General features: G+C 42.0%; 1 protein-coding gene across 2 annotated transcripts in view; it reads left to right on the top strand.

The window, feature by feature from the left end:
• GIPC2 (GIPC PDZ domain containing family member 2) overlaps positions 1 to 20,387 on the top strand; it is a 91,988-nt gene that overhangs the window by 48,584 nt on the left and 23,017 nt on the right. For both annotated transcript variants that reach the window (XM_032155510.2, XM_032155509.2), the window contains exon 4: positions 19,285 to 19,391. In XM_032155510.2, coding sequence (XP_032011401.1) covers positions 19,285 to 19,391 — 107 coding nt within the window. The remainder of the gene's footprint in view (positions 1 to 19,284; positions 19,392 to 20,387) is intronic.

The following is a 20,387-nucleotide window of genomic DNA, read 5'->3' as shown; positions in this document are numbered from 1 at the left end:
AAAATGACATCATTAGGGTGGGCCCTAATCCAGTATGACTGGTGTACTTATTAGAAGAGGAAATTTAGACACAGACACAGGAAGGATGCCATTTGAACATGAAGATAACTATCTATCTGGAAGTCAAGGAGAGGCCTCAAAAGAAACCAACCCTAGAGAAACCTTGATCCTGAACTTCTGGCCTCTAGAACTCTGAGAAAATAAATTTCTATTGTTTAAGCCACCTAGCCTATGGTACTTTGTTATGGCAGCACTAGGAAGTTATAGAGGATAATAGGAAAAAAATTATAGTACCAGTTCTTTGACTATGGAAGTAGACCTTGGGCTTCCTAATAATCTAGAAGGTACAGGTATTTTAGCATTCATCTGGCCTTGGGAAGATAGCAGGAGCACACTGATATGTTTCCATTCAGACATTTGTTGAGCAATTAGTATATGCTTGTCTTAGGGTATTAGTTGCCCTAGACAATAGTAGTCACCATTTATTGAAAGCCTACTGTATACCATCACCATACCACCTGCTTGGTACATGCATGAATAAGATCCAGATCTAGGAACTCATGTCTAGTGAGAAGAGATGGATATGAAAAAATAAATAAATTTAATAAAGGTGATTAGAGGTGCTAAAATATACTGGATGTATAAAGGTGGGAGACATCAAGTGTACTTAAGAAGTTCAGGAAAAGCTTTCATTTCTTTTCTCTTTCTTTCTATTTTTTTTTTTTTTTTTTGAGACGAAGTTTTGCTCTGTCACCCAGGATGGAGTGCAGTGGCACGATCTCAGCTCACTGCCACTTCCGCCTCCCAGGTTCAAGCGATTCTCCTGCCTCAGCCTTCTGAGTAGCTGGGACTACAGGCGCGTGCCACCATGCGCAGCTAATTTTTTGTATTTTTAGTAGAGTCAGGTTTCATCATGTTAGCCAGGATGGTCTCAGTCTCCTGACCTCGTGATCCGCCCACCTCGGCCTCCCAAAGTGCTAGGATTACAGGTGTGAGTCACTGCGCCCAGCCAGGAAAAGCTTTCTAAGGAAAGAGATTTGAGTTGAGTCTGAAGGGATGAATAGTGCTTACTTAGTGGATGAATTGGGGAAGGTTGTCCTAGGAAGTGGGAACAGAATGAGCAAAGTTACAGAGGTACAGAATAGCATTATGTATTTGGGAACACCTTGTTTGCCAGTGTTTTTGGTTAGAGGTTATAGGTGGTGGTGTCACAGGAAATGAAGCTCAAGAGTCAGTAGAGAACAAATATATCAAGGGCCTTATATATGAAGACAAAGACTGGGCAATGAAGAGGCAGAGGGGTAACATGGTGAGTCTTTAATTTTACAAAGGTATTTTGGAGACTGTTAGATAAAGGGATATAAGATAGAGTTTAGGAGATCATAAAGGTTCTATTAACAATAATAACTATAATTTGTTCAGTGTGAGAGACATGAATTAAGGCAGTGCCTGTAGGCATGAAGAGAAGAGAAATGGTTTGGAGGAATAGATGGTGGTGTGCTGGAGCCATTTGTACACATCTCTTCCCAGCTCCTCCTTCATTGGCATCAGGTTGATTGTTTCAAATGAGCTATAATGGGATATTTATAAAAGAGAAATAGGTAAGTCCTGTAAGTCAGGGCTCTTTATTTTAACTTTTTTAGTGTGGAGAGCTGATTGTTAAATGTTTATCTGCACACCACTGAATAATAAGATTGAATTGGTAACCTGTTGGACACAGAAGTAAAGGAAGGAGAGACTGCAAATGATGATCTCCAATTTGTGGCTTCAGGGAGGGAGTATGCTGCCATTCTTTGAGATGAGGAAAGCTGGCAAAGAAATAGATATGGGCGAGTAGATAGGATAGGAAAGAAATTATAAATACAATTTGGGACTAAATAAGTTTGAAATCTGTGGGATGATTCAGTTAGACTTGTACAAAAGGGCTGGGTGCGGTGGTTCACACCTATAATCCCAGCACTTTGGGAGGTTGAGGAGGGAGGTCATTGAGGGCAGGAGTTTGAGACCAGCCTGGCCAATGTGGTGAAACCCTGTCTCTACTAAAAATACAAAAATTAGCTGGAAATGGTGGCAAGCACCTCTAGTCCCAGTTGCTCGGGAGGCTAAGGCAGGAGAATCACTTGAATCTGGGAGGTGGGGGTTGCAGTGAGCTGAGATCATGCCACTGCACTCTAGCCTGGGCAACAGAGTGAGACCCTGTCAAAAAAATACACACACACACACACACACACACACACACACACACACACACACACAACACACACACACACACACACACACACACACACACACACACACACACACACGAGGTAGATGAGCATTGATAATTGGGGCCTAGAGAATGAGATTTATGAGTAATTTTCTTTGATTGGTAGCAGAAGCTATGGAAATAGATCCAATCACTGAGAGTGATAAAAGGACCAAAAACAGAACAGTGAGGGGAACACCAGCATTTAAGGGGCAGAAAGAGAAGGAGGAGCCAGCACTGAGGAATGGCCAGACATGGAGGACCTGGCCTTCTGGGTGGCCTTTATCCAAGTTCTCAAGATAAAGTCACTTGTCCCACGAGCAGATGCTCCATTGCACTTTCCCAAGTTGGCTGTGGGGCTCTGAGGGAGGCATAAAGGCCGTTAGAAAATGTACCCTCAGAATCTTCTGTGCTGGTCAGAATTTAAATTACTGTTTTTCAACCAGTAGGTTTCAACCAGTGCGTTTAGAACACAGAGTAGAACAGAGTTGAAAATATTGTGCTTTGTACATTGCAAATATTGTTTCAGTTACAAATATGTGTATTTCAGTTTTATTATCTTTGTGTATGTTTATGGGTCATGATATAACGTATGTATTTCTTACTGTGGGTCACAGAAAAAAACATTTGAAAGCCACTGGCTTAAATGACTCCCTTGTTGAAAGTTTGTAGTTGAATGGGAAATCTTTCCCATACTTAACATGGTTTCTCCTGGTCAGCTGGTTACTGATCCAAATTTTCCTTCTTCTAGCCATGAGTTGATGGCAGCATTCCCAGTCCTTATCAAGTATCGGCTGGAATGTCTGTAGTGGTATTTTTTAGGGCATGGCTCACTTCCTTTCTCCTTTTGCCAATGAAAAGGAACATGTCTTTACAATGAGCTCAACCTTGCAGAGTTTGCCCTGTAAACCTAGGTTTTCCCAAGGCCATGAAAATCCCTCTTCCATTTAAATGACTCTAAGACCAGACAAGACCAACTCATTTGTTTTCCTATAAGGTCTTTTAAATGTAGAAAAATAACAAATCCATGAAGCTTTGATTTAGTTTTACTTAAATGAGTCTCGACTTCATTTATCCAGCAAATTTCCAATTTGTGATTCTTGCGTGCCCTTTATGGAAAGAGGTTTGAGGAAGGAGGCCTGAAATATTTCTGTAAGAGTTTTCAAAAGCAGGAAGAAAATTGGAAGAAGAAACTTACTTCCTAAAGCATTTATGGTCTTTATTTTAGGGTTAGATTTTGTAACATATCATTGGGTTATATCTTCTTTTAGAAGGTTCATTTCTGTGCGGTGTATCCATCAGAATAGGATGTTAAGTATGTGAAGTGCATCTTAGTCTTTTGAGTCATTCACAGCTGGAAAACTCAGACCTCATCTTCGTGATTCAGCTTAACTGATGTACTCACTTCAGAGGCTAAGCCTATTTGATATTAAGAGATAAACTGTGGCTTTTAAGTTTTATATGACTTCTTAGATAGACATTTCAAACATTTAAAAATTACTTTTTATTATTCATGCTGTATCTAGGAGAAAAATTTCAATCAATCAATACTTTTGGTACCTTGTCATATATACTGAATTCTACAAAATATATTTGGGAATATGAAAAAAGTTACAAAAGAGACGATAAATTGCAGTAGTTAAGTGTGTAGGCTCTGCCAGGGACTGGCTTGTGATATGTGACATTGGGTAAGTTATTTAACCTTTCTCTGCCTTGGTCTCCTCATATAAAATGTGAAGATGTGTCTACCACATTGGGCTGTTGTGAGGATTAAATGATTAAACATGAAAGAATCATAGAGCAGTCCCTGGTATATAGTAAGTCTTCAAAAAGAGTTATCTGTTACTATTATTATAAAGGTGTATCCTTTTTTTTAAGGAATAATTTTAGAAACAAGATAAACCCATGTGAAACAGGAAAAGCAATGTGGATGAATTGGTGATCAACAAGTATTTGTTGAGAACTCTGGCACTATTTGGATTATGCAAAGACAGATGGCAATATCACATCTCATATCAACTAATGAAATATGTCAGTACATCATAATAGTAGCTGCCATTCGCTTTTCCTAGGGCTTTCTAAGGAAATCATTTAGTCCTCACAACCAATCTAAAAGGTGAAGCAGTTTGCCTAAGGTTACAGCTAGTGAGTGAGGGAGGCACGCTTCTAAGCCAAGCAGTCAGCCTCCAGAGCCAGCTCTCTAACAGCTGTTACAGTGAGTCAGCGTGCTTTCTGTCCTCAGGGAACTTACAGTTTACATAAAGAGGCAGATACATGAAGAATCAAGTAATTCTACTAACAATAATAGCTACCATTTGTTGAATGAAATATAGTATAACGGTGAAGAGCATAGACTGTGAGCCCAGTTACCTGGATTTGATTCCTATCTTTGCTGCTTTTAAACTGTGTGATTTGGGGTGTTATTTAACCCCTCTATAAGCCTATTTACTTACCCATAAAGTATTTTGAGGATGAAATGAGTTAATGTATGTATGTGCTTAGAAAAGTGTTATGTAATTGCAACCCATTGCGACTAGGCCTACTGCTATTATGGCCTGACTTAATCCTCATGCCATTCCTGTGAGGGTTTTTCAGCTAAGTAAGCTGAGACTTGGGCAGTTAATTCACTAAGACTGCCCAGTGGCAGGCGTGAGTGTGGGCATAGCACTCCAGTCCTGTTTGCTCTCGAGGCTTGTGCTCTGAACATTATGTGTTACTGCCTCTTCAGAACATAATGCAGACCATGATACACGCTATAGTGCAGATTTAAACAGTGAAGTTTATCTGAGAGCTGACTTGTCCATGATTGGGAGGGGTTCTAAGGCTTAGAGAGTGATAGGGATTGAGAGGTGGTAAGATTGGAAGGAAACTCCCTCAACAAAGAAAGCTATGAGACAGGTGATTTATGGCAGGTCTCACCAGTATCAGGGATCAATGTCCTATTCTCATGAAAGGCGACGGGACATCTGATAGAATGGCATAAGGCTATTAGAGCTTTTAAGTGCTGTGGCTTTGCGATCTCAGGTGAATGACCCTTGTACACACTGGGTGTGGGTGTGGGGGTGGCCTGTGAGTGCACACACTGACTTGGATGTAGAGCTTCATGGTCTGGTCTATGACAGACAGAGTGCAGCATCAGCCTTTTGAAGCCTTCAAAGCAAAACCAAGAGTAAATTTCTCACCAAACCTGTGCCATGCCGGTGGTGTGTAGTAGGGGAGGGGGGGCGGGGGATGGTGCTCAAAGTCAGATTCAGTTAGGCATTTCTTTTCTTTTTTTTTTTTTTTTGAGACGGAGTCTTGCTCTGTCCCCCAGGCTGGAGTGCAGTGGTGCAATCTTGGCTCACTGCAAGCTCCACCTCCCGGGTTCACGCCATTCTCCTGCCTCAGCCTTTCCGAGTAGCTGGGACTACAGGCGCCTGCCACCACGCCCGGCTAATTTTTTGTATTTTTAGTAGAGATGGGGTTTCACCGTGGTCTCGATCTCCTGACCTCGTGATCTGCCTGCCTCAGCCTCCCAAAGTGCTGGGATTACAAGCGTGAGCCACCGCGCCTGGCCAATTAGGTATTTCTTACATTCAGAATTGTGGAGTAAAATTTAAAAGCCACTACAGAAATCTGTAGCAAATCAGGCTGCAAAAGCAGCTCAGGACCCTATTAATAAAAGCTCTGAAAACTAGGTGGGGAACCCAGGCTTGTTTTACAGAGTAATAGGGAATCATTTAGATGATATTAAAACTGAAGAATGACATGATGAAACAGATATTTGGGAATTAAGCCCAGGAGACCAATGTGGCTACATATGACTAGAGGAGAAACCATGTAAGAGGCTGTTGGAACAGTTCAGGAGGAAATGATCAGGGCTGGGATTAGGGGCAGCAGTGGGAATTCAAAGGAAATAAAAAAGTGTGAGTAATATTGTAAGGGTAAAAATGGGGTAGGAGGTGGGCTGATGACACTTAGCTAAAGGGGAGAGGGGAGAAGGTTCAGAAGCAAATGTCACTCCCAAGATTTCTATCCTAGGAGCCTGTGATAACAATGATGCTATAATTGGAAATGAGGCAGTTGGGATGTAGAAATGGTTTGGGGGACAGTCAGGGATAAAAGTTCAGTTTCAGGTGTATTGCATTCTATCTGACAGTGGTACTCTCATGTATTTTTTGGCAAAGTAAGTGTACACAGTGACAGATTTTGAGGGGCAGAGCATACTGTCGATCATCTTATTATGTAGTAGAGTTTTTCCTGGCCTCTTTGTATCTAGCTACACTCTGGCTTAGCATTTGTCACAAAGATACTATGGGAGAAGATGAATAAAAAAATCCAAGTTCCCTTTTGTGGAGCGTCACAGATGTGTTGGACAAGTGCTGAGTGTAATTGATAAATTGGTTTTCAAGGTAGAGACCCAGCTGGATACCTAAATATAGATCCTTTCTACTCTGGTTGTAAACTTGCATTAAACATTTTTTTATCGAATGCTCAGTTTTTAATCTGAGAAAAATGAAACTATTATAATCTATAATACTAAAAACTTTATAAGCTATATTTTTCAAGACATTTACCCTAAACAGTGATTGATGTCTTGTAACTGTAATTTTTTTTTTTTTTTTTTTGAGATGGAGTCTCGCTGTGTCACCAGGCTGGAGTGGAGTGGCGCCATCTTGGCTCACTACAACCTCCGCCTCCTGGATTCAAGCCATTCTCCTGCCTCAGCCTCCTGAGTAGCTGGGACTACAGGCACGCACCACCACGTCCAGCTAATTTTTTGTATTTTTAGTAGAGACGGCGTTTCACCATGTTGGTCAAGATGGTCTCAATCTTTTGACCTTGTGATCCGCCCACCTCGGCCTCCCAAAGTGCTGGGATTACAGGCATAAGCCACCTTGCCCGACCAGAACTGTAATGTTTTTTAAGGACCATTTAGAGCTAATAACAACCATGAATAGGAGGTACATAATAGTTTTCAACTATTTTTAAGCTTATTAATTAAAATAGCAATGTGAGATAAAAAATGATGCTTAAATGTAAGTGGCTTTTCTAATCTAACTGAATAGTATGACTATAATGTTATTTATTAGAAAACAGCAATTATATAAATAATACATATTCTACCCAAGAGTATTTTTACAATGGGAATTGTCATTTAATTATAGGAAAATGGATCTAATAAATTATGTTAAAAATCGTAGTCAGAGTATGTTTTCAGATAAGTTAGGCAGATAAGCAAGTTGATTTATGTGTGGAAAAATGTTTGTGAGGCCGGGCGCAGTGGCTTATGCTTGTAATCCCAGCACTTTGGAGGCTGAGGCGGGCGGATCACCTGAGGTCAGGTGATCCTGAGTTTGAGACAGCCTGGCTATTATGGTGAAATCCCGTCTCCACTAAAAATGCAAAAAATTAGCAGGGCATAGTGGCAGTCTCCTGTAATTCCAGCTACTTGGGAGGCTGAGGCAGGAGAATCGCTTGAACCTGGGAGGCGGAGGTTGCAATGAGCTGAGATCGCGCCACTACATTCCAGCCTGGGTGACAGAGTAAGACTGTCTCAAAAAAAAAAAAAAAAGAGAAAGAAAAATGTGAAAAGGCAGATTACGGCAGGGCGTGGTGGCTCACGCCTGTAATCCCAGCACTTTGGGAGGCCGAGGCGGGCGGATCACCAGGTCAGGAGATTGAGACCATCCTGGCGAACACTGTGAAACCCCATCTCTACTAAAAATACAAAAAAATTAGCTGGGCATGGTGACAGGCGCCTGTAGTCCCAGCTACTTGGAAGGATGAGGCAGGAGAATGGCATGAACCCAGGGGGCGGGGCTTGCAGTGAGCGGAGATCGCGCCACTGCACTCCAGCCTGGGCAACAGAGCAAGACTCTGTCTCAAAAAAAAAAAAAAAAAAAGACAGATTACAACACAACGTGCTGTAATATCCCAGTTTTGCAAAAACTATGTTTAAGTGTAGAAAAAAATACCTTACAGTGTATTTTTTATTTTATTTATTTATGTATTTGAGACAGAGTTTAGTTCTTGTTGCCCAGGGTGGAGTGCGATGGCGCTATCTTGGCTCTCCGCAACCTCTGTTGCCCAGGTTCAGGTGATTCTCCTGCTTCAGCCTCTCAAGTAGCTAGGATTACAGGCATGTGCCACCATGACTAATTTTGTATTTTTAGTAGAGACGGGGTTTCTCCATGTTGGTCAGGCTGGTCTCGAACTCGTGACTTCAGGTGATCCACCTGCCTCGGCCTCCCAAGGTGCTGGGATTACAGGCGTGAGCCACTGTGTCCGGCCTAGGTGGTGAGTTTATGGATGGCTTTTCTTTCTCTTTCCTTTTTCTTTCTTCTCCCTCCCTCCCTCCCTCCCTTCCTCCTTTCCTTCGCTTCTTTCCTTCCTTACTCTCCCTCCCTCTCTTTCTCCCTCCCTCTTTCCCTCCCTTTCTTTCCCTACCTTTTTCCTTTTCTTTCCCTCCTTCCCTCTCTCCCTCGCTCTCCCCCTCACTCCCTCCCTCCCTCCTTCCAGAGTCTCACTCTCACTCTCTGAGGGTGGAGTGCAGTAGTGCAGTCACAGTTCACTGCAGGGCTCAAGAGATCCTCCCACTTCAGCCTCCCAAGTAGCTGGGACCACAGGTGCAGGCCACCAACCTAGCTAATTTTTCAGTGTTTTGTAGAGATGGTATCTCACTTTTTTGCCCAGGCTGGTCTTGAACTCCTGGGCTCAAGCAGTATGCCAGCCTTGGCCTCCCAAACTGTTAGGATTACAGGCATGACCTACCATGCCCGGCTGACTGTTTTTCTTTAGGCTTGTGGGGCCCATACAATGTGACTGGACCCAGTTCCTTGCCTTTTCTCTCTGTGCTGATGTTCTGTCTGATGTACCTGCTTCATCATTTAGGTATCATCATATTAAGGTTAGCTACACACTGTGGCCCAAGATGGTGGTCAGCAACTGCTGGGACCATCTGCTTTCTTATTCCTGCAGAGCAGGAAAGGAGAGACTTTGGCTCAGAATTTCTAGCAAAAGTCCTGAGATTTATTCTGACCTTGCGGCCTTTAGTCACATGCTCGCCTCTGAAACAATCACTGTGATGAAGGGGATCAGTTTGGCTTGGCCCATTCTTGTGTCCCATATCTGAAGCTAGGAGCGGTCAGCTTCCCCTGAACCACAGTGATCCTTAAATGACCAATGGGTACTAAAACAACCAATGAAAGTTATTTACCAATGACAACTCATAAGTTTTAATAGAATGCAAAATGAGGTAGTGTTTCTAGAGTGGACCTGCCTGGCCTTTTATTCCAGCTCTGCCCACTTACCTGGTTGTCTGTGATCCTGGTGAAATCATTTCACTTTTCCAAGCCTTGGTTTCCTGAATCATGAAATTAGGATAATAATCATACCTATCTCATAATAGTTTTGTGAGTATTAAAAACATGTAAATAATTTTATATGCTGTTACCTGGGATATAGTCAATGCTCGGTTAATAAAAAGGCGTTACCTTTGACTTACCACAAATAATTTACCTTACCTAGATGAATATAGTGTATTTTTTTTTCTTTTGAAATAAAATTGGTCTTTAAGAATAATGCTAGTTTAGAACCAACCCAAATGTCCAACAATGATAGACTGGATTAAGAAAATGTGGCACATATACACCATGGAATACTATGCAGCCATAAAAAATGATGAGTTCATGTCCTTTATAGGGACATGGATGAAGCTGGAAACCATCATTCTCAGAAAACTATCGCAAGGACAAAAAACCAAACGCTGCATGTTCTCACTCACAGGTGGGCATTGAACAGTGAAAACACATGGACACAGGAAGGGGAACTTCACACACGGGGGCCTGTTATGGGGTGGGGGGAGGTGGGAGGGACAGCATTAGGAGATATACCTGATGTTAAATGATGAGTTAATGGGTGCAGCACACCAGCATGGCACATGTATACATATGTAACTAACCTGCACGTTGTGCACATGTACCCTAGAACTTAAAGTATAATAAAAAAGAAAAAAAAAGGGCCTATGATGCTTGATAGGTAGCCATCTGTAGAGGGAACCTCTACACCTTGAGAGATATCTGAAAATGAAGGCAGAAAGCCGCAAAGCCCAGGTAGAGCTGTTGCCTCTAATTATTATTGCTTTGTAGAAATGCGTCATTCTCCAAGAGAAACCTAAAATTTGAATTTTTATAAGAAATCACCCAATATTTAAAAGGTTGCGACTAATTAAAAAATCTGAAAACACTGCACATCCAAGAAATATATCTGTATACTATATGTAACTGTGAACTCCCTGTTTGTAGTCTTGTCCTGAGAGAATTGTCCTTAATGCCAAAGTCCTTGCTCTGGTGACATGCACAATAAACCTCTCAGGTACCCTGTGAGTAGAAAACTTCAAAGGAATCATTTCTGGAAGGGATAGAGAACGAATGAACTGAGAGTTGCCTAAATGGGAGGGACTTGGAAATGTAAACTCTCCATTCATCACTTTTGGAATCTTTGAACTTGCTGAACTATATAGCCTGGAACACTTTCCCCTCTCTACTCCTCCCCTTTACCCATCTAGCCTTGCTATCTTTACCTGTGATGGTTGAGTCTCTGCTTATAAATCACTTTCTCCAGGAAGTCTCAGGCGTGTGAGAATGAAGCATGGGAGCCCACTTGGGCCTTTGATAACATTTCTCCCTATGGATTAATAAACTGATTTGGTGAGATCTGTTCTTTGTGAATTTGGTTAGTGTGAATCAATCCCTAAGATTCAGTTCAGCTCTGGGAACACTGAAAAAAATAAGCATTCCTGGGTCTGCAATGCTGAGGATTGTTGGTGTACACATCCTGCAGAGTGCTGCTGAGTTGCCGCCTGGCCCACCCTTTGATGTTTCTCTTGGTGCTCTGTAACTTCAGAGATGGAAAGTACAGAAACTGTTGGTCGAATTTGATGAGATAGCTGAGTTCACCCTACATGGGTGGTTAGGGGAAGGAGCGGCATGTTTACTTTTCTGGGATGGAGTGGTGATATGGATGGTCACTTGCTCACATGGTGTGATAAAACTATAATAGGGGATATCGGGGCAGCGGGAGGTACTGGACAGAGACCACAGAGTCCAAGGGTTTTACTCTTTTCTCTGGGCCCCTCAGAGGGCTCTTCTTCCCCATCCTCACTAGAAGGAGCCCATTACTAAGTGCCCTGTGAGGGGCTGTGCTTACACTCATCCACTTCAGAGGACCTCAGATGGAGCAATGGGAGGGGCCATCTGTTGTTTCCACCCTCCTCTAAATTTTAGGGAGAAATCATACTGTTTTAAAGAAGAAATAAAATAGAATAAAGAAGAGACCTTTGCCCCTGGCATTTCAAGTGACAGCTTTCTGAACATTTTAAGAGGAACCTTTGCATGTTTCATTTTTAAGGGAAAACCTACATAAGTTGTTTTGTTAGGAGAGAGTGGAAGGGCACATTTCCCTCTCTACAGGTTGAAACACACCAGCAGAAGCAAATTATAAACTCTAGCAGCAGCGTTCTATTAACATGAGCCAGGCCAGTGGGCAAAGCATCTTTCATACAGTGGTCATTTGAGTGCTTAAAACTATGCTGTAAATAGATGTAAATATTTTGTAGATAAGAACCTATTCCTCAAGTTCACACAACTTGCAAGGTGAGGAGCTGGGGTTTTAACTAAGGTGCTCTGATTCCAAAGTCCATGTTCTTAACCACAACACTGTGAATAACAGTACAGATTGAACCAAAATACTAATTTTCTCGTAAGTAAACCAGTAGATATCAGTGATCAGAATGCAACTGAGAACATTACTTACAAGCATCGTGATACCACATTTGAAAACAGAGTGATGGTAGAGATAATCAGACCTCAGTACCAAAGTCCTCGTAAGATGTTTTAAGAGAGCCAGATAATAGGCTTTTGAGAAGTCAGGAAAATTTTATCAAGGTCTCACTTTCAGCAGAGATCTAATCAGAAATATTAGAACAACTTTTATTTCACAGTTTGGAACTGAAAGTAATTGGTTTGTTTCCTTTTTGTCAGCAAAATGCCACTCATTATTTTATTCTCCTACCTCATTTTCACACAGGCCCTCAGCCCACTACAGTGTTCCCCCTTTACGACTATTTCCAGATGTTCTAAAGGGTTTCACGTGTGCTCCAAGGAAGTATGATCCTGTTAGACAACCTTGTTGACCTTCTCTGTGTCCGTAGCATCCCATTCTTCCCTCTGGGCATCTTTGGGCTATTTCTTGTTCACTGAGCAACTTGGATACAGCAGTGCCCATCTGTGCCCACTTCATGTTGAAATTATGGTCTCTGCCCAGGCCCCATAGGTGCTGCTCCGTACTCCAGGCCAGCCAGGGCTCTCATGGGACCAGAACAAGGCCTCGTTCTGTGCGGAAGTGGGAGAATATCCAGCCTCCCCACTGCCTGGTCCTTCGACAGTTGAGGATCTAAGCCGTGTTGCATGTGCTACTCCTGAAAACAGTGCTTTTGTCTTCTGTCAGCACTTCTTTCCCTAGGGCCCAGGCACAGGCTTTTGGGAGGAAGACAGATACCTTTCTGCCTTTTCCATTTCCCTATCTCTCTACCTGAGCTTCATCAAATAGCAAAAACTAGGGGTTTGCCTGTTTATTGAAAATGTCAGTTAAAATAGCTCTTGTAAAGAATGATACATGTGTATATAAACATTTTATTTTAATTTAAAACATAGATGTGAATAGTGAACAGCATTCATTATTTGGGTGATGGGTACGTGAAAAGCCCAGACTTCACCACTAGCAGCATATGCATGTAAGAAACCTGCATTTGTGCTCCCAACATAAAAACTAAAAATCAATGTTTAGGTTCATAGCAAAACTGAGCAGAAAGTACAGAAAGATCCCACTTCTATGTTTTAAAACATAGAAGTGTACATTCTCTTATCACTCTTAATGTAAAAGGCCTTTTCTTTGAGTAGAGGACACAAATTGGAATTCTAAGATGTCTGTCTTATGTAATCACAACCTTAATGCATATGTGTGGGTTCTATTTCATTTAAAAAAAACAGATATGTGAAATGATGGCTGTTTAAAAATATTTTTTCTTTTTTCTTTTCAATCATGGTTCACTGCAGTCTCAAACTCCCAGGCTTAAATGATCTTCACACCATAGTCTTCTGAGTAGCTTGGACTACAGGCATGTCCCATCATACCTGGCTGATGAAACATTTTGTTTTTCCTTTCTTTTTCTTTTTTTTTTTTTTTTGAGACAAGCTCTTGCTCTGTCACCCAGGCTGAAGCACAGTGGCATGATCACAGCTCACTGCAGCCTCGATGTCCTGGGCTCAAGCAATCCTCCTGCTTCAGCCTCCTGAGTAGCTGGGACTGCAGGTGCACGCTACCGTGTCTGGCTAATTTTTGTATTTTTTTGTAGAGATGGGGTTTCACCATATTGCCTAGGCTGGTCTCGAATTCCTGGGCTCAAGTGATCCGCAACCCTTGGCCTCCCAAAACACTGGGATTAGAGGCGTGAGCCACGGCACCTAGCCTAAAATTTCTAATAGAGACAAGGTCTTGCTCTGTTGCCCAGGCTGGTCCTGAACTCCTGAGGTCAAGTGATCCTCCCGCCTTGGCCTGCTAATGTGTTGAGATTACAGGCGTGAGCCACTGAACCCAGCCAGAAATATTTTTTCTAATCTCCTAGAGTCATCTTGCCCACACCTAATTTTTTTTTTTTTTGCAACTCACCCTTATGGAGTCTATCCAAGGCAGTCAACCATCAACCTAGTTTTCATAGCATTAATAACTCCTTGTTTTACACTCATTTCATCAGCTCATGTACTTTTAAATTAAAGCACATAATTAGAGTAACAGATACAATTGCCACAAAAAGGTCTGGGAACAAACCTGGCTGCTTCTAGGCTATGTGCAACTCCACTGGGGTAGCGGTTAGGCACCCACAAGCCATGCATTCTTGTGCCCTAAGTGACGTATGGCAGGCGGATGGCCAGTACCCTCAACTGGGGAGCCCTGGTGCATATAGTGAGTCAGCTAGCTGCAGGTGCAGGCTGGTTACCAGTGCCTCCTGTATCCACTGCATCCCTCTCATAGCTCAGCCCCAAGAGAAGCCTCGTGCAGATCCGTTTATGTGAAGTGACTGATTTAGGGCTTGGCCTGGTTGGCCAGATGTGCTTAGACAGGCCAGCACCCCAAAAGTAGGCCAGGCTATAAATATTTGTGGTCTCCAAAACATTTCAAAAACACAAAACCTGTTTTTTCCCCTGTGGATGAACAGGACCATCCTGCTTGTTTTTGTGTATAAACAGATTGATTTATGTACCTGGATCATAGGCTCATAGACAAACACGGCTTCTGTTTCCTTAGAGGTGAAAACCGCCTTTCTGGAGGCTGGTCCAAGCCAGAATTTAAAATTTAACTTTTGCTTTGGTGCCACCAAGTGGTTAGCTTTGAGATGCCACTTTTGAGACGATGGCTTGGCAAATACATAATGATAAAAAAAAAATCTGGGATGTATAGGAGGAGCTCAGAGGATTTTTAGGGCAGTAACACCATTTTGTGTAATACTACAATGGTGGATATATATTATACATTTATTCAAATTCATAGAATGTGTAACACCAAGAGTGAACTCTAAACTACGGACATTGGGTGATTATGATGTGTCAATGTAGGTTCATCAGTTGTAGCAATGAAGAATTAATGAAAAGTCTTCTATGCTACATACATTTTCCCTTCTGGCTACCAGTGTTGCAGGTAAGAGCAAGATAAGATAGAAACATCATGTAGAGGGGCCAGCTGACTTCTTGGGCAGGGATGAGACAATCTTTATGAAGCCCCACACTCCAGAGGCTGGGTCCTTAGCTTTGTAAGTCCCAGAAACCTTTTTATTTTTATTTTTTTTTTCAATGTATGTAGAATTGTTCAGTTTTTCAGGGCTATATCATGCTCACCAAACTTACAAGAGACACTTTTTGAACAGTCAGATTGGCAATATATTATTTTACAATTAGAAATGTGTAATCAATGGTAAACCAAAGCACATGTGGTAGATGAGAAGTTCATTTTTCACCCTTCAGGAAATTTATATGGACAGACAAACTATACCAAGTAGGTTGCTTGGTGAAATTGCAGTAGGGTTGGGGAAGGAGGTTGCATGTCTTAAGGTTACTACCATTAAGACGAAGCTATCTTCACCACTTGAGGGATATACATGACTCTGGGCTGGGGATACTTACATTGCTAGGCAGTACAGAATCCTGGACAGTGCTGATGATAGGTCAACTTAATCTTTGGGTATTCTTTTTGAAACTCTATGCTGAGTGCATGAGAATTCTTTCTTCCCTCACACAGGACATACTATAACTGGCAAGGCCAATACTGTAGGCGTGCTGCTACAGCTCTGGTCCTGTGAATGTTGTGTCACCCGGATTAGCATTTGGATGTTCCCCAAATCATCAGCCACCATTTATAGGTTTTTGGTTAGGTGGGGCTAGTGTACTGATTACATGCTAATTTTTAATAATTTTATTCTCAGAGGAAGACTTATGTTTTATGTTTTGGTGATTCTGTTCCTGAATACAGGTCAAAGTTAATATGCAAAATTAATATGCAAAATCCTTAATCACTTTGGCATAGATTCCTAATAGCAAAACAGTACTTGGCTGAAGATGGGGATTATCCTGGTTTATTAGTCTGTTCTCACACTGCTATAAAGACATACCTGAGACTGGGTAATTTATAAAGAAAAGAGGTTTAATTGATTCACAGTTCCACATGGCTAGGGAGGCCTCAGGAAACTTAAAATCATGGCGGAAGGGGAAGCAGGCATGTCTTATATGGCAACAAATGAAAGACAGCATGCAAGAGCAGAGAAAACTGCTTTACAAAACCATCAGATTTCATGAGAACTGATTCACTATTGTGAGAACAGCATGGGAGAAACCACTCCTCTGATCCGATCACCTCCCACCTGGTCCCTCCCTATACGTGTGGGGATTATGGAGATTACCATTCAAGATGAGATTTGGGTAGGGACACAGAGCCAAACCATATTGCCTAGGTTCTTTTTTTTTTTTTATACTTTAAGTTCTAGGGTACGTGTGCACAACGTGCAGTTTTGTTACATATGTATACATGTGCCATGTTGGTGTGCTGCACCCATTAACTCGTCATTTACATTAGGTATATCTCCTAATGCTATCCCTCCCCCACCCCCCCACCCCATGACAGGTCCCCATGTGTGATGTTCCCCTTCCTGTGTCCAAGTGTTCTCATTGTTCAATTCCCACCTATGAATGAGAACATGTGGTATTTGATTTTCTGTCCTTGTGATAGTTTGCTGAGAATGATGGTTTCCAGCTTCATCCATGTCCCTATAAAGGACATGAACTCATCATTTTGTATGGCTAAATAGTATTCCATGGTGTATATGTGCCACATTTTCTTCATCCAGTCTATTGTTGTTGGACATTTGGGTTGGTTCCAAGTCTTTGCTATTGTGAATAGTGCCGCAATAAACGTAAGTGTGCATGTGTCTTTATAGGAGCATGATTTATAGTCCTTTGGGTATATACCTAGTAATGGGATGGCTGGGTCAAAGGTATTTCTAGTTCTAGATCCTTGAGGAATAGCCACACTGTCTTCCACAATGGTTGAACTAGTTTACAGTCCCGCCAACAGTGTAAAAGTGTTCCTATTTCACCACATCCTCTCCACACCTGTTGTTTCCTGACTTTTTAGTGATCGCCATTCTAACTGGTGTGAGATGGTATCTCATTGTGAGAAAATTTTTGCAATCTACTCATCTGACAAAGGGCTAATATCCAGAATCTACAAATAACTCAAACAAATTTACAAGAAAAAAACAACCCCATCAAAAAGTGGGCAAAGGATATCAACAGACACTTCTCAAAAGAAGACATATCGCCTGGGTTCTAAGTAAGAATGCAGGCCACTTCATGTCTGTGTCATGAGAGCTTTGCACAGACCTCACTGCCTACTCGTACTCATGAGCCTGTCCTGTGATGCCTCACTGGAGTGCTCAGTTGTCTCCGGTTCTTTAGTGCAGGGGTCCGGTCCTCTTTTTAGGGAACCCTTTTTTAGTGCAGTCCCTTTTTGGCACCAGGGACTGGTTTCATAGAAGACAGTTTTTTCACAGATGGGGCAGGCAGGAGAGAATGGTTTTGGGATAAAACTGTTCCACCTCAGATCATCAGGCATTAGGTAGATTCATAAGGAATGCACAACCTAGATCCCTCACATGCACAGCTCACAGTAGGGTTCATTTTCTGTGAGAATCTCATGCCACTGCTGAACTGAAGGGAGGCAGAGCTCAGGGTATAAGGTAATGCTGTGTGGCCCCGTTTCTAACAGGCCACGGGCTGGTACCAGTCTGCGGCCCTGGAGGTTGGAGACCCCTACTTCAGTGCAGCATCCCCTCCCCACCTGCCTCTTCCCCTGAGCTGCTGCCATGTGGAGTGCTCGGGAAAGGAAGCGCACGGTATTTGCAGAGGTTATTAATTAGTATCCTGTGGTTGGAATCTGACCCATAGATCTCTTTTGTTTTTGCCAATATGTTGTTTTTAAAAGTTTGATTTAATTGTCCAAACTTAAAAAATTTAAAAATCAGGAGATGCACACGAAACTCTGAGCATCCTCTTTCTTTCTTTCCTTCTTTCCCTCTCTCTCTTTTCTTTTCTTTCTTTCACAGGGTCTCATTGTGTTGCAGTCATGGCTCACTGCAGCGTTGACCACCTGAGCTCAAGCAATCCTCCCACCTCAGCCTCCTGAGTAGCTGAGACTACAGGTGTGTGCCACCATGCCTGGTTAATTTTTGTATTTTTAGCAGAGATGAAATTTCACCCTGTTGCCCAGGCTGGTCTTGAACTCCTGGGCTCAAGCGATCTGCCTGCTTTGGTCTCTTAAAGTGCTGAGATTCAGGCATGAGATTAATGTAATCGCCCTGGCCTGAGTCTCCAGTTTCTTTGCAAAAAAAAAACAAAAACAAAACAAACAAAAAAAAACAAGTGAATGATCTGGCTATGCAGGGCTTATATTCCCACAGCACAATAAGTTATTGGAGTGGGGCCTAGGTAGGGCACATTTCTTCCAATTATCCTCTTTCTTCGCCCTTCCCTTTCACTCATTTATGTTACTGCTTGGTAACATATTTGGTGGTGATGCTTAGTTTGTTGCAAATACAGGATAAGACACAACAGAAAAAACAAGCATAAGGAAAGTAGTGGCTCCCTGTGGACTCTTGCTCCCTGCTCTTGTCCTTGCTGTCTGCAGGGAATTCCTTCCTTGGAACCTGCTTTCAGGCTCTTTTTCTTTTGGACCCTATTTCTGTTAGTACGTCAACTCTGATTTTATCCCTTGTGCTTCCAAGAAGTGTGGGCTGGAGCGTTGTTCAGGAAAGCATATGAACTTTGAAATCTGGTCTGTATCTGCAAGACCTGGTTTTGAATCCCAGCCCCATTTCTTACCGCCTTCAGTTGCCTTATCAGTAAAATGAGGGCAATCACCTGTCTCGTAGGTTGGTATGAGTATTAAATGGGATTTTTTAATGTAAAGCATCACGCAGAGGGTAGATCCTCAAATAATAGTGCTCTTGTCCCTCTCTTCTCTCTTTTTTTTCTTTAAATTTTTTTTGTTTCTTCTTTTTCTATTGGTCCATTGGGAGAAGAAACCTCTCTTCTTTCAAGACATGATTCTTTCCCTTTTTTTGTGATTTTGATGAAACCACTTGCTCCTCTTTACTCTTTTTATAAAGCCTACTGTTTTTTCTTCCTTGTAACTTTGTCTTTCCCATCTGTACATTTCACATATTCCCTTTTCTTGGAGTTAGAACTCTCTCATAAAGACTCTTTTTATAAGAATAATGGATGACAAGTACATTTATTTTGCTTCAGGAAATTCTATAAGAAGGCCTACCTTTTATCAAATTTCTGTAACAATTGTATATAGTTTTGTGATAGAAACTACATTAGCCTTCACAGTAATCTGTTGGGATGCTTTCTGTGTATATGTATGTTTCCCTGTTCTTTGTATTGTAGAAATAGAGCCGAGGTCAAAGGCTGGAAAGTCATCAGGAGAAAAAATTGGTTGTGGAAGGGCAACACTTCGCCTGAGATCAAAAGGTCCTGCCACCGTGGAAGAAATGGTATGTTATGTTCATTTACTTCCTGTTCTGCTTGGAAATGTTGAGTTAGATAAAATTCTATTCATTCTAATCAAAACTTGGACTTTTAATTCATTGTCTATTTAAACAATCTGGAAATTACTGAAGGTATTTAAAAAGGAAATATAGAAATTAAGGACATGAGAAGAGCTTGTGATCTATAGAAATTCTCAGCTACCTGTAGGTGACTTTTCTAGATTCTATAGACAGCTGGACTATCTCAAAAACCTAAGTCAACCAAAGCTCTCTGAGAACCAAGAAAAAGTTTCAGAGCCACCTGTAGGAGTAAACAAAAGAAGATATTGATAATGAAAGATTATATTCATAAACTCCTCACGTAAAACACCTGTAGTCATCTTTGACTCTTTTCGTTCATGTCCCAAGTCACTTCCATCAGCAGATCCTAGTGGATCTACCTCTATAAGATACTGGAGTCCAGTGACTTCTCACCACCCCTGCCCACCACTGTGCCCCAAGGCACCATCATCTTATCCTGGATTTTGCAATCACCTTCTGTTTAGTCCACGTGTGTTCACCCTTGCCTTCTTTCCACTTGTGCTCAGCACAACCCTCAGAATGATCCTTAAAATATGCAGGAGAAATTATGTCACTTTTCTGTTCACAGCCCTCCAGTGGCTTCCCATGACACTAAGAATAAAAGCTAAAGTCCTCAGAATGACCAACATGACCGAACTCCGTATTTTTCTTCTCTGTTCTCATTTCCTATCCCTCTGCCCTGGCTTCCTCTGCTTCAGTCATGCTGGTCTCCTTGCTGTTCCCAAACACTCCAGGTGTATCCCCATCTCAGGCTCTCGGTACTGCTGTTGTCTCTGCCTGAATGTTTTGCCCATTTATCTGAATAGCCTGCTCCCTTGCCATCATTAGGTTTCTGCCCACACATTATCTATCTCAAAGGCCTTTCCCGAGCATCCTGTATAAACAGCAATTCCCTCCATCCCTCCCACTGCCCAGTCTTCC

Source organism: Hylobates moloch, unplaced genomic scaffold (genome assembly GCF_009828535.3).
Source record: "Hylobates moloch isolate HMO894 unplaced genomic scaffold, HMol_V3 SCAFFOLD_5, whole genome shotgun sequence".
In the NCBI taxonomy this organism is placed as follows: Eukaryota; Metazoa; Chordata; class Mammalia; order Primates; family Hylobatidae; genus Hylobates; species Hylobates moloch.
This window is presented reverse-complemented; position numbering and strand designations above follow the sequence as displayed.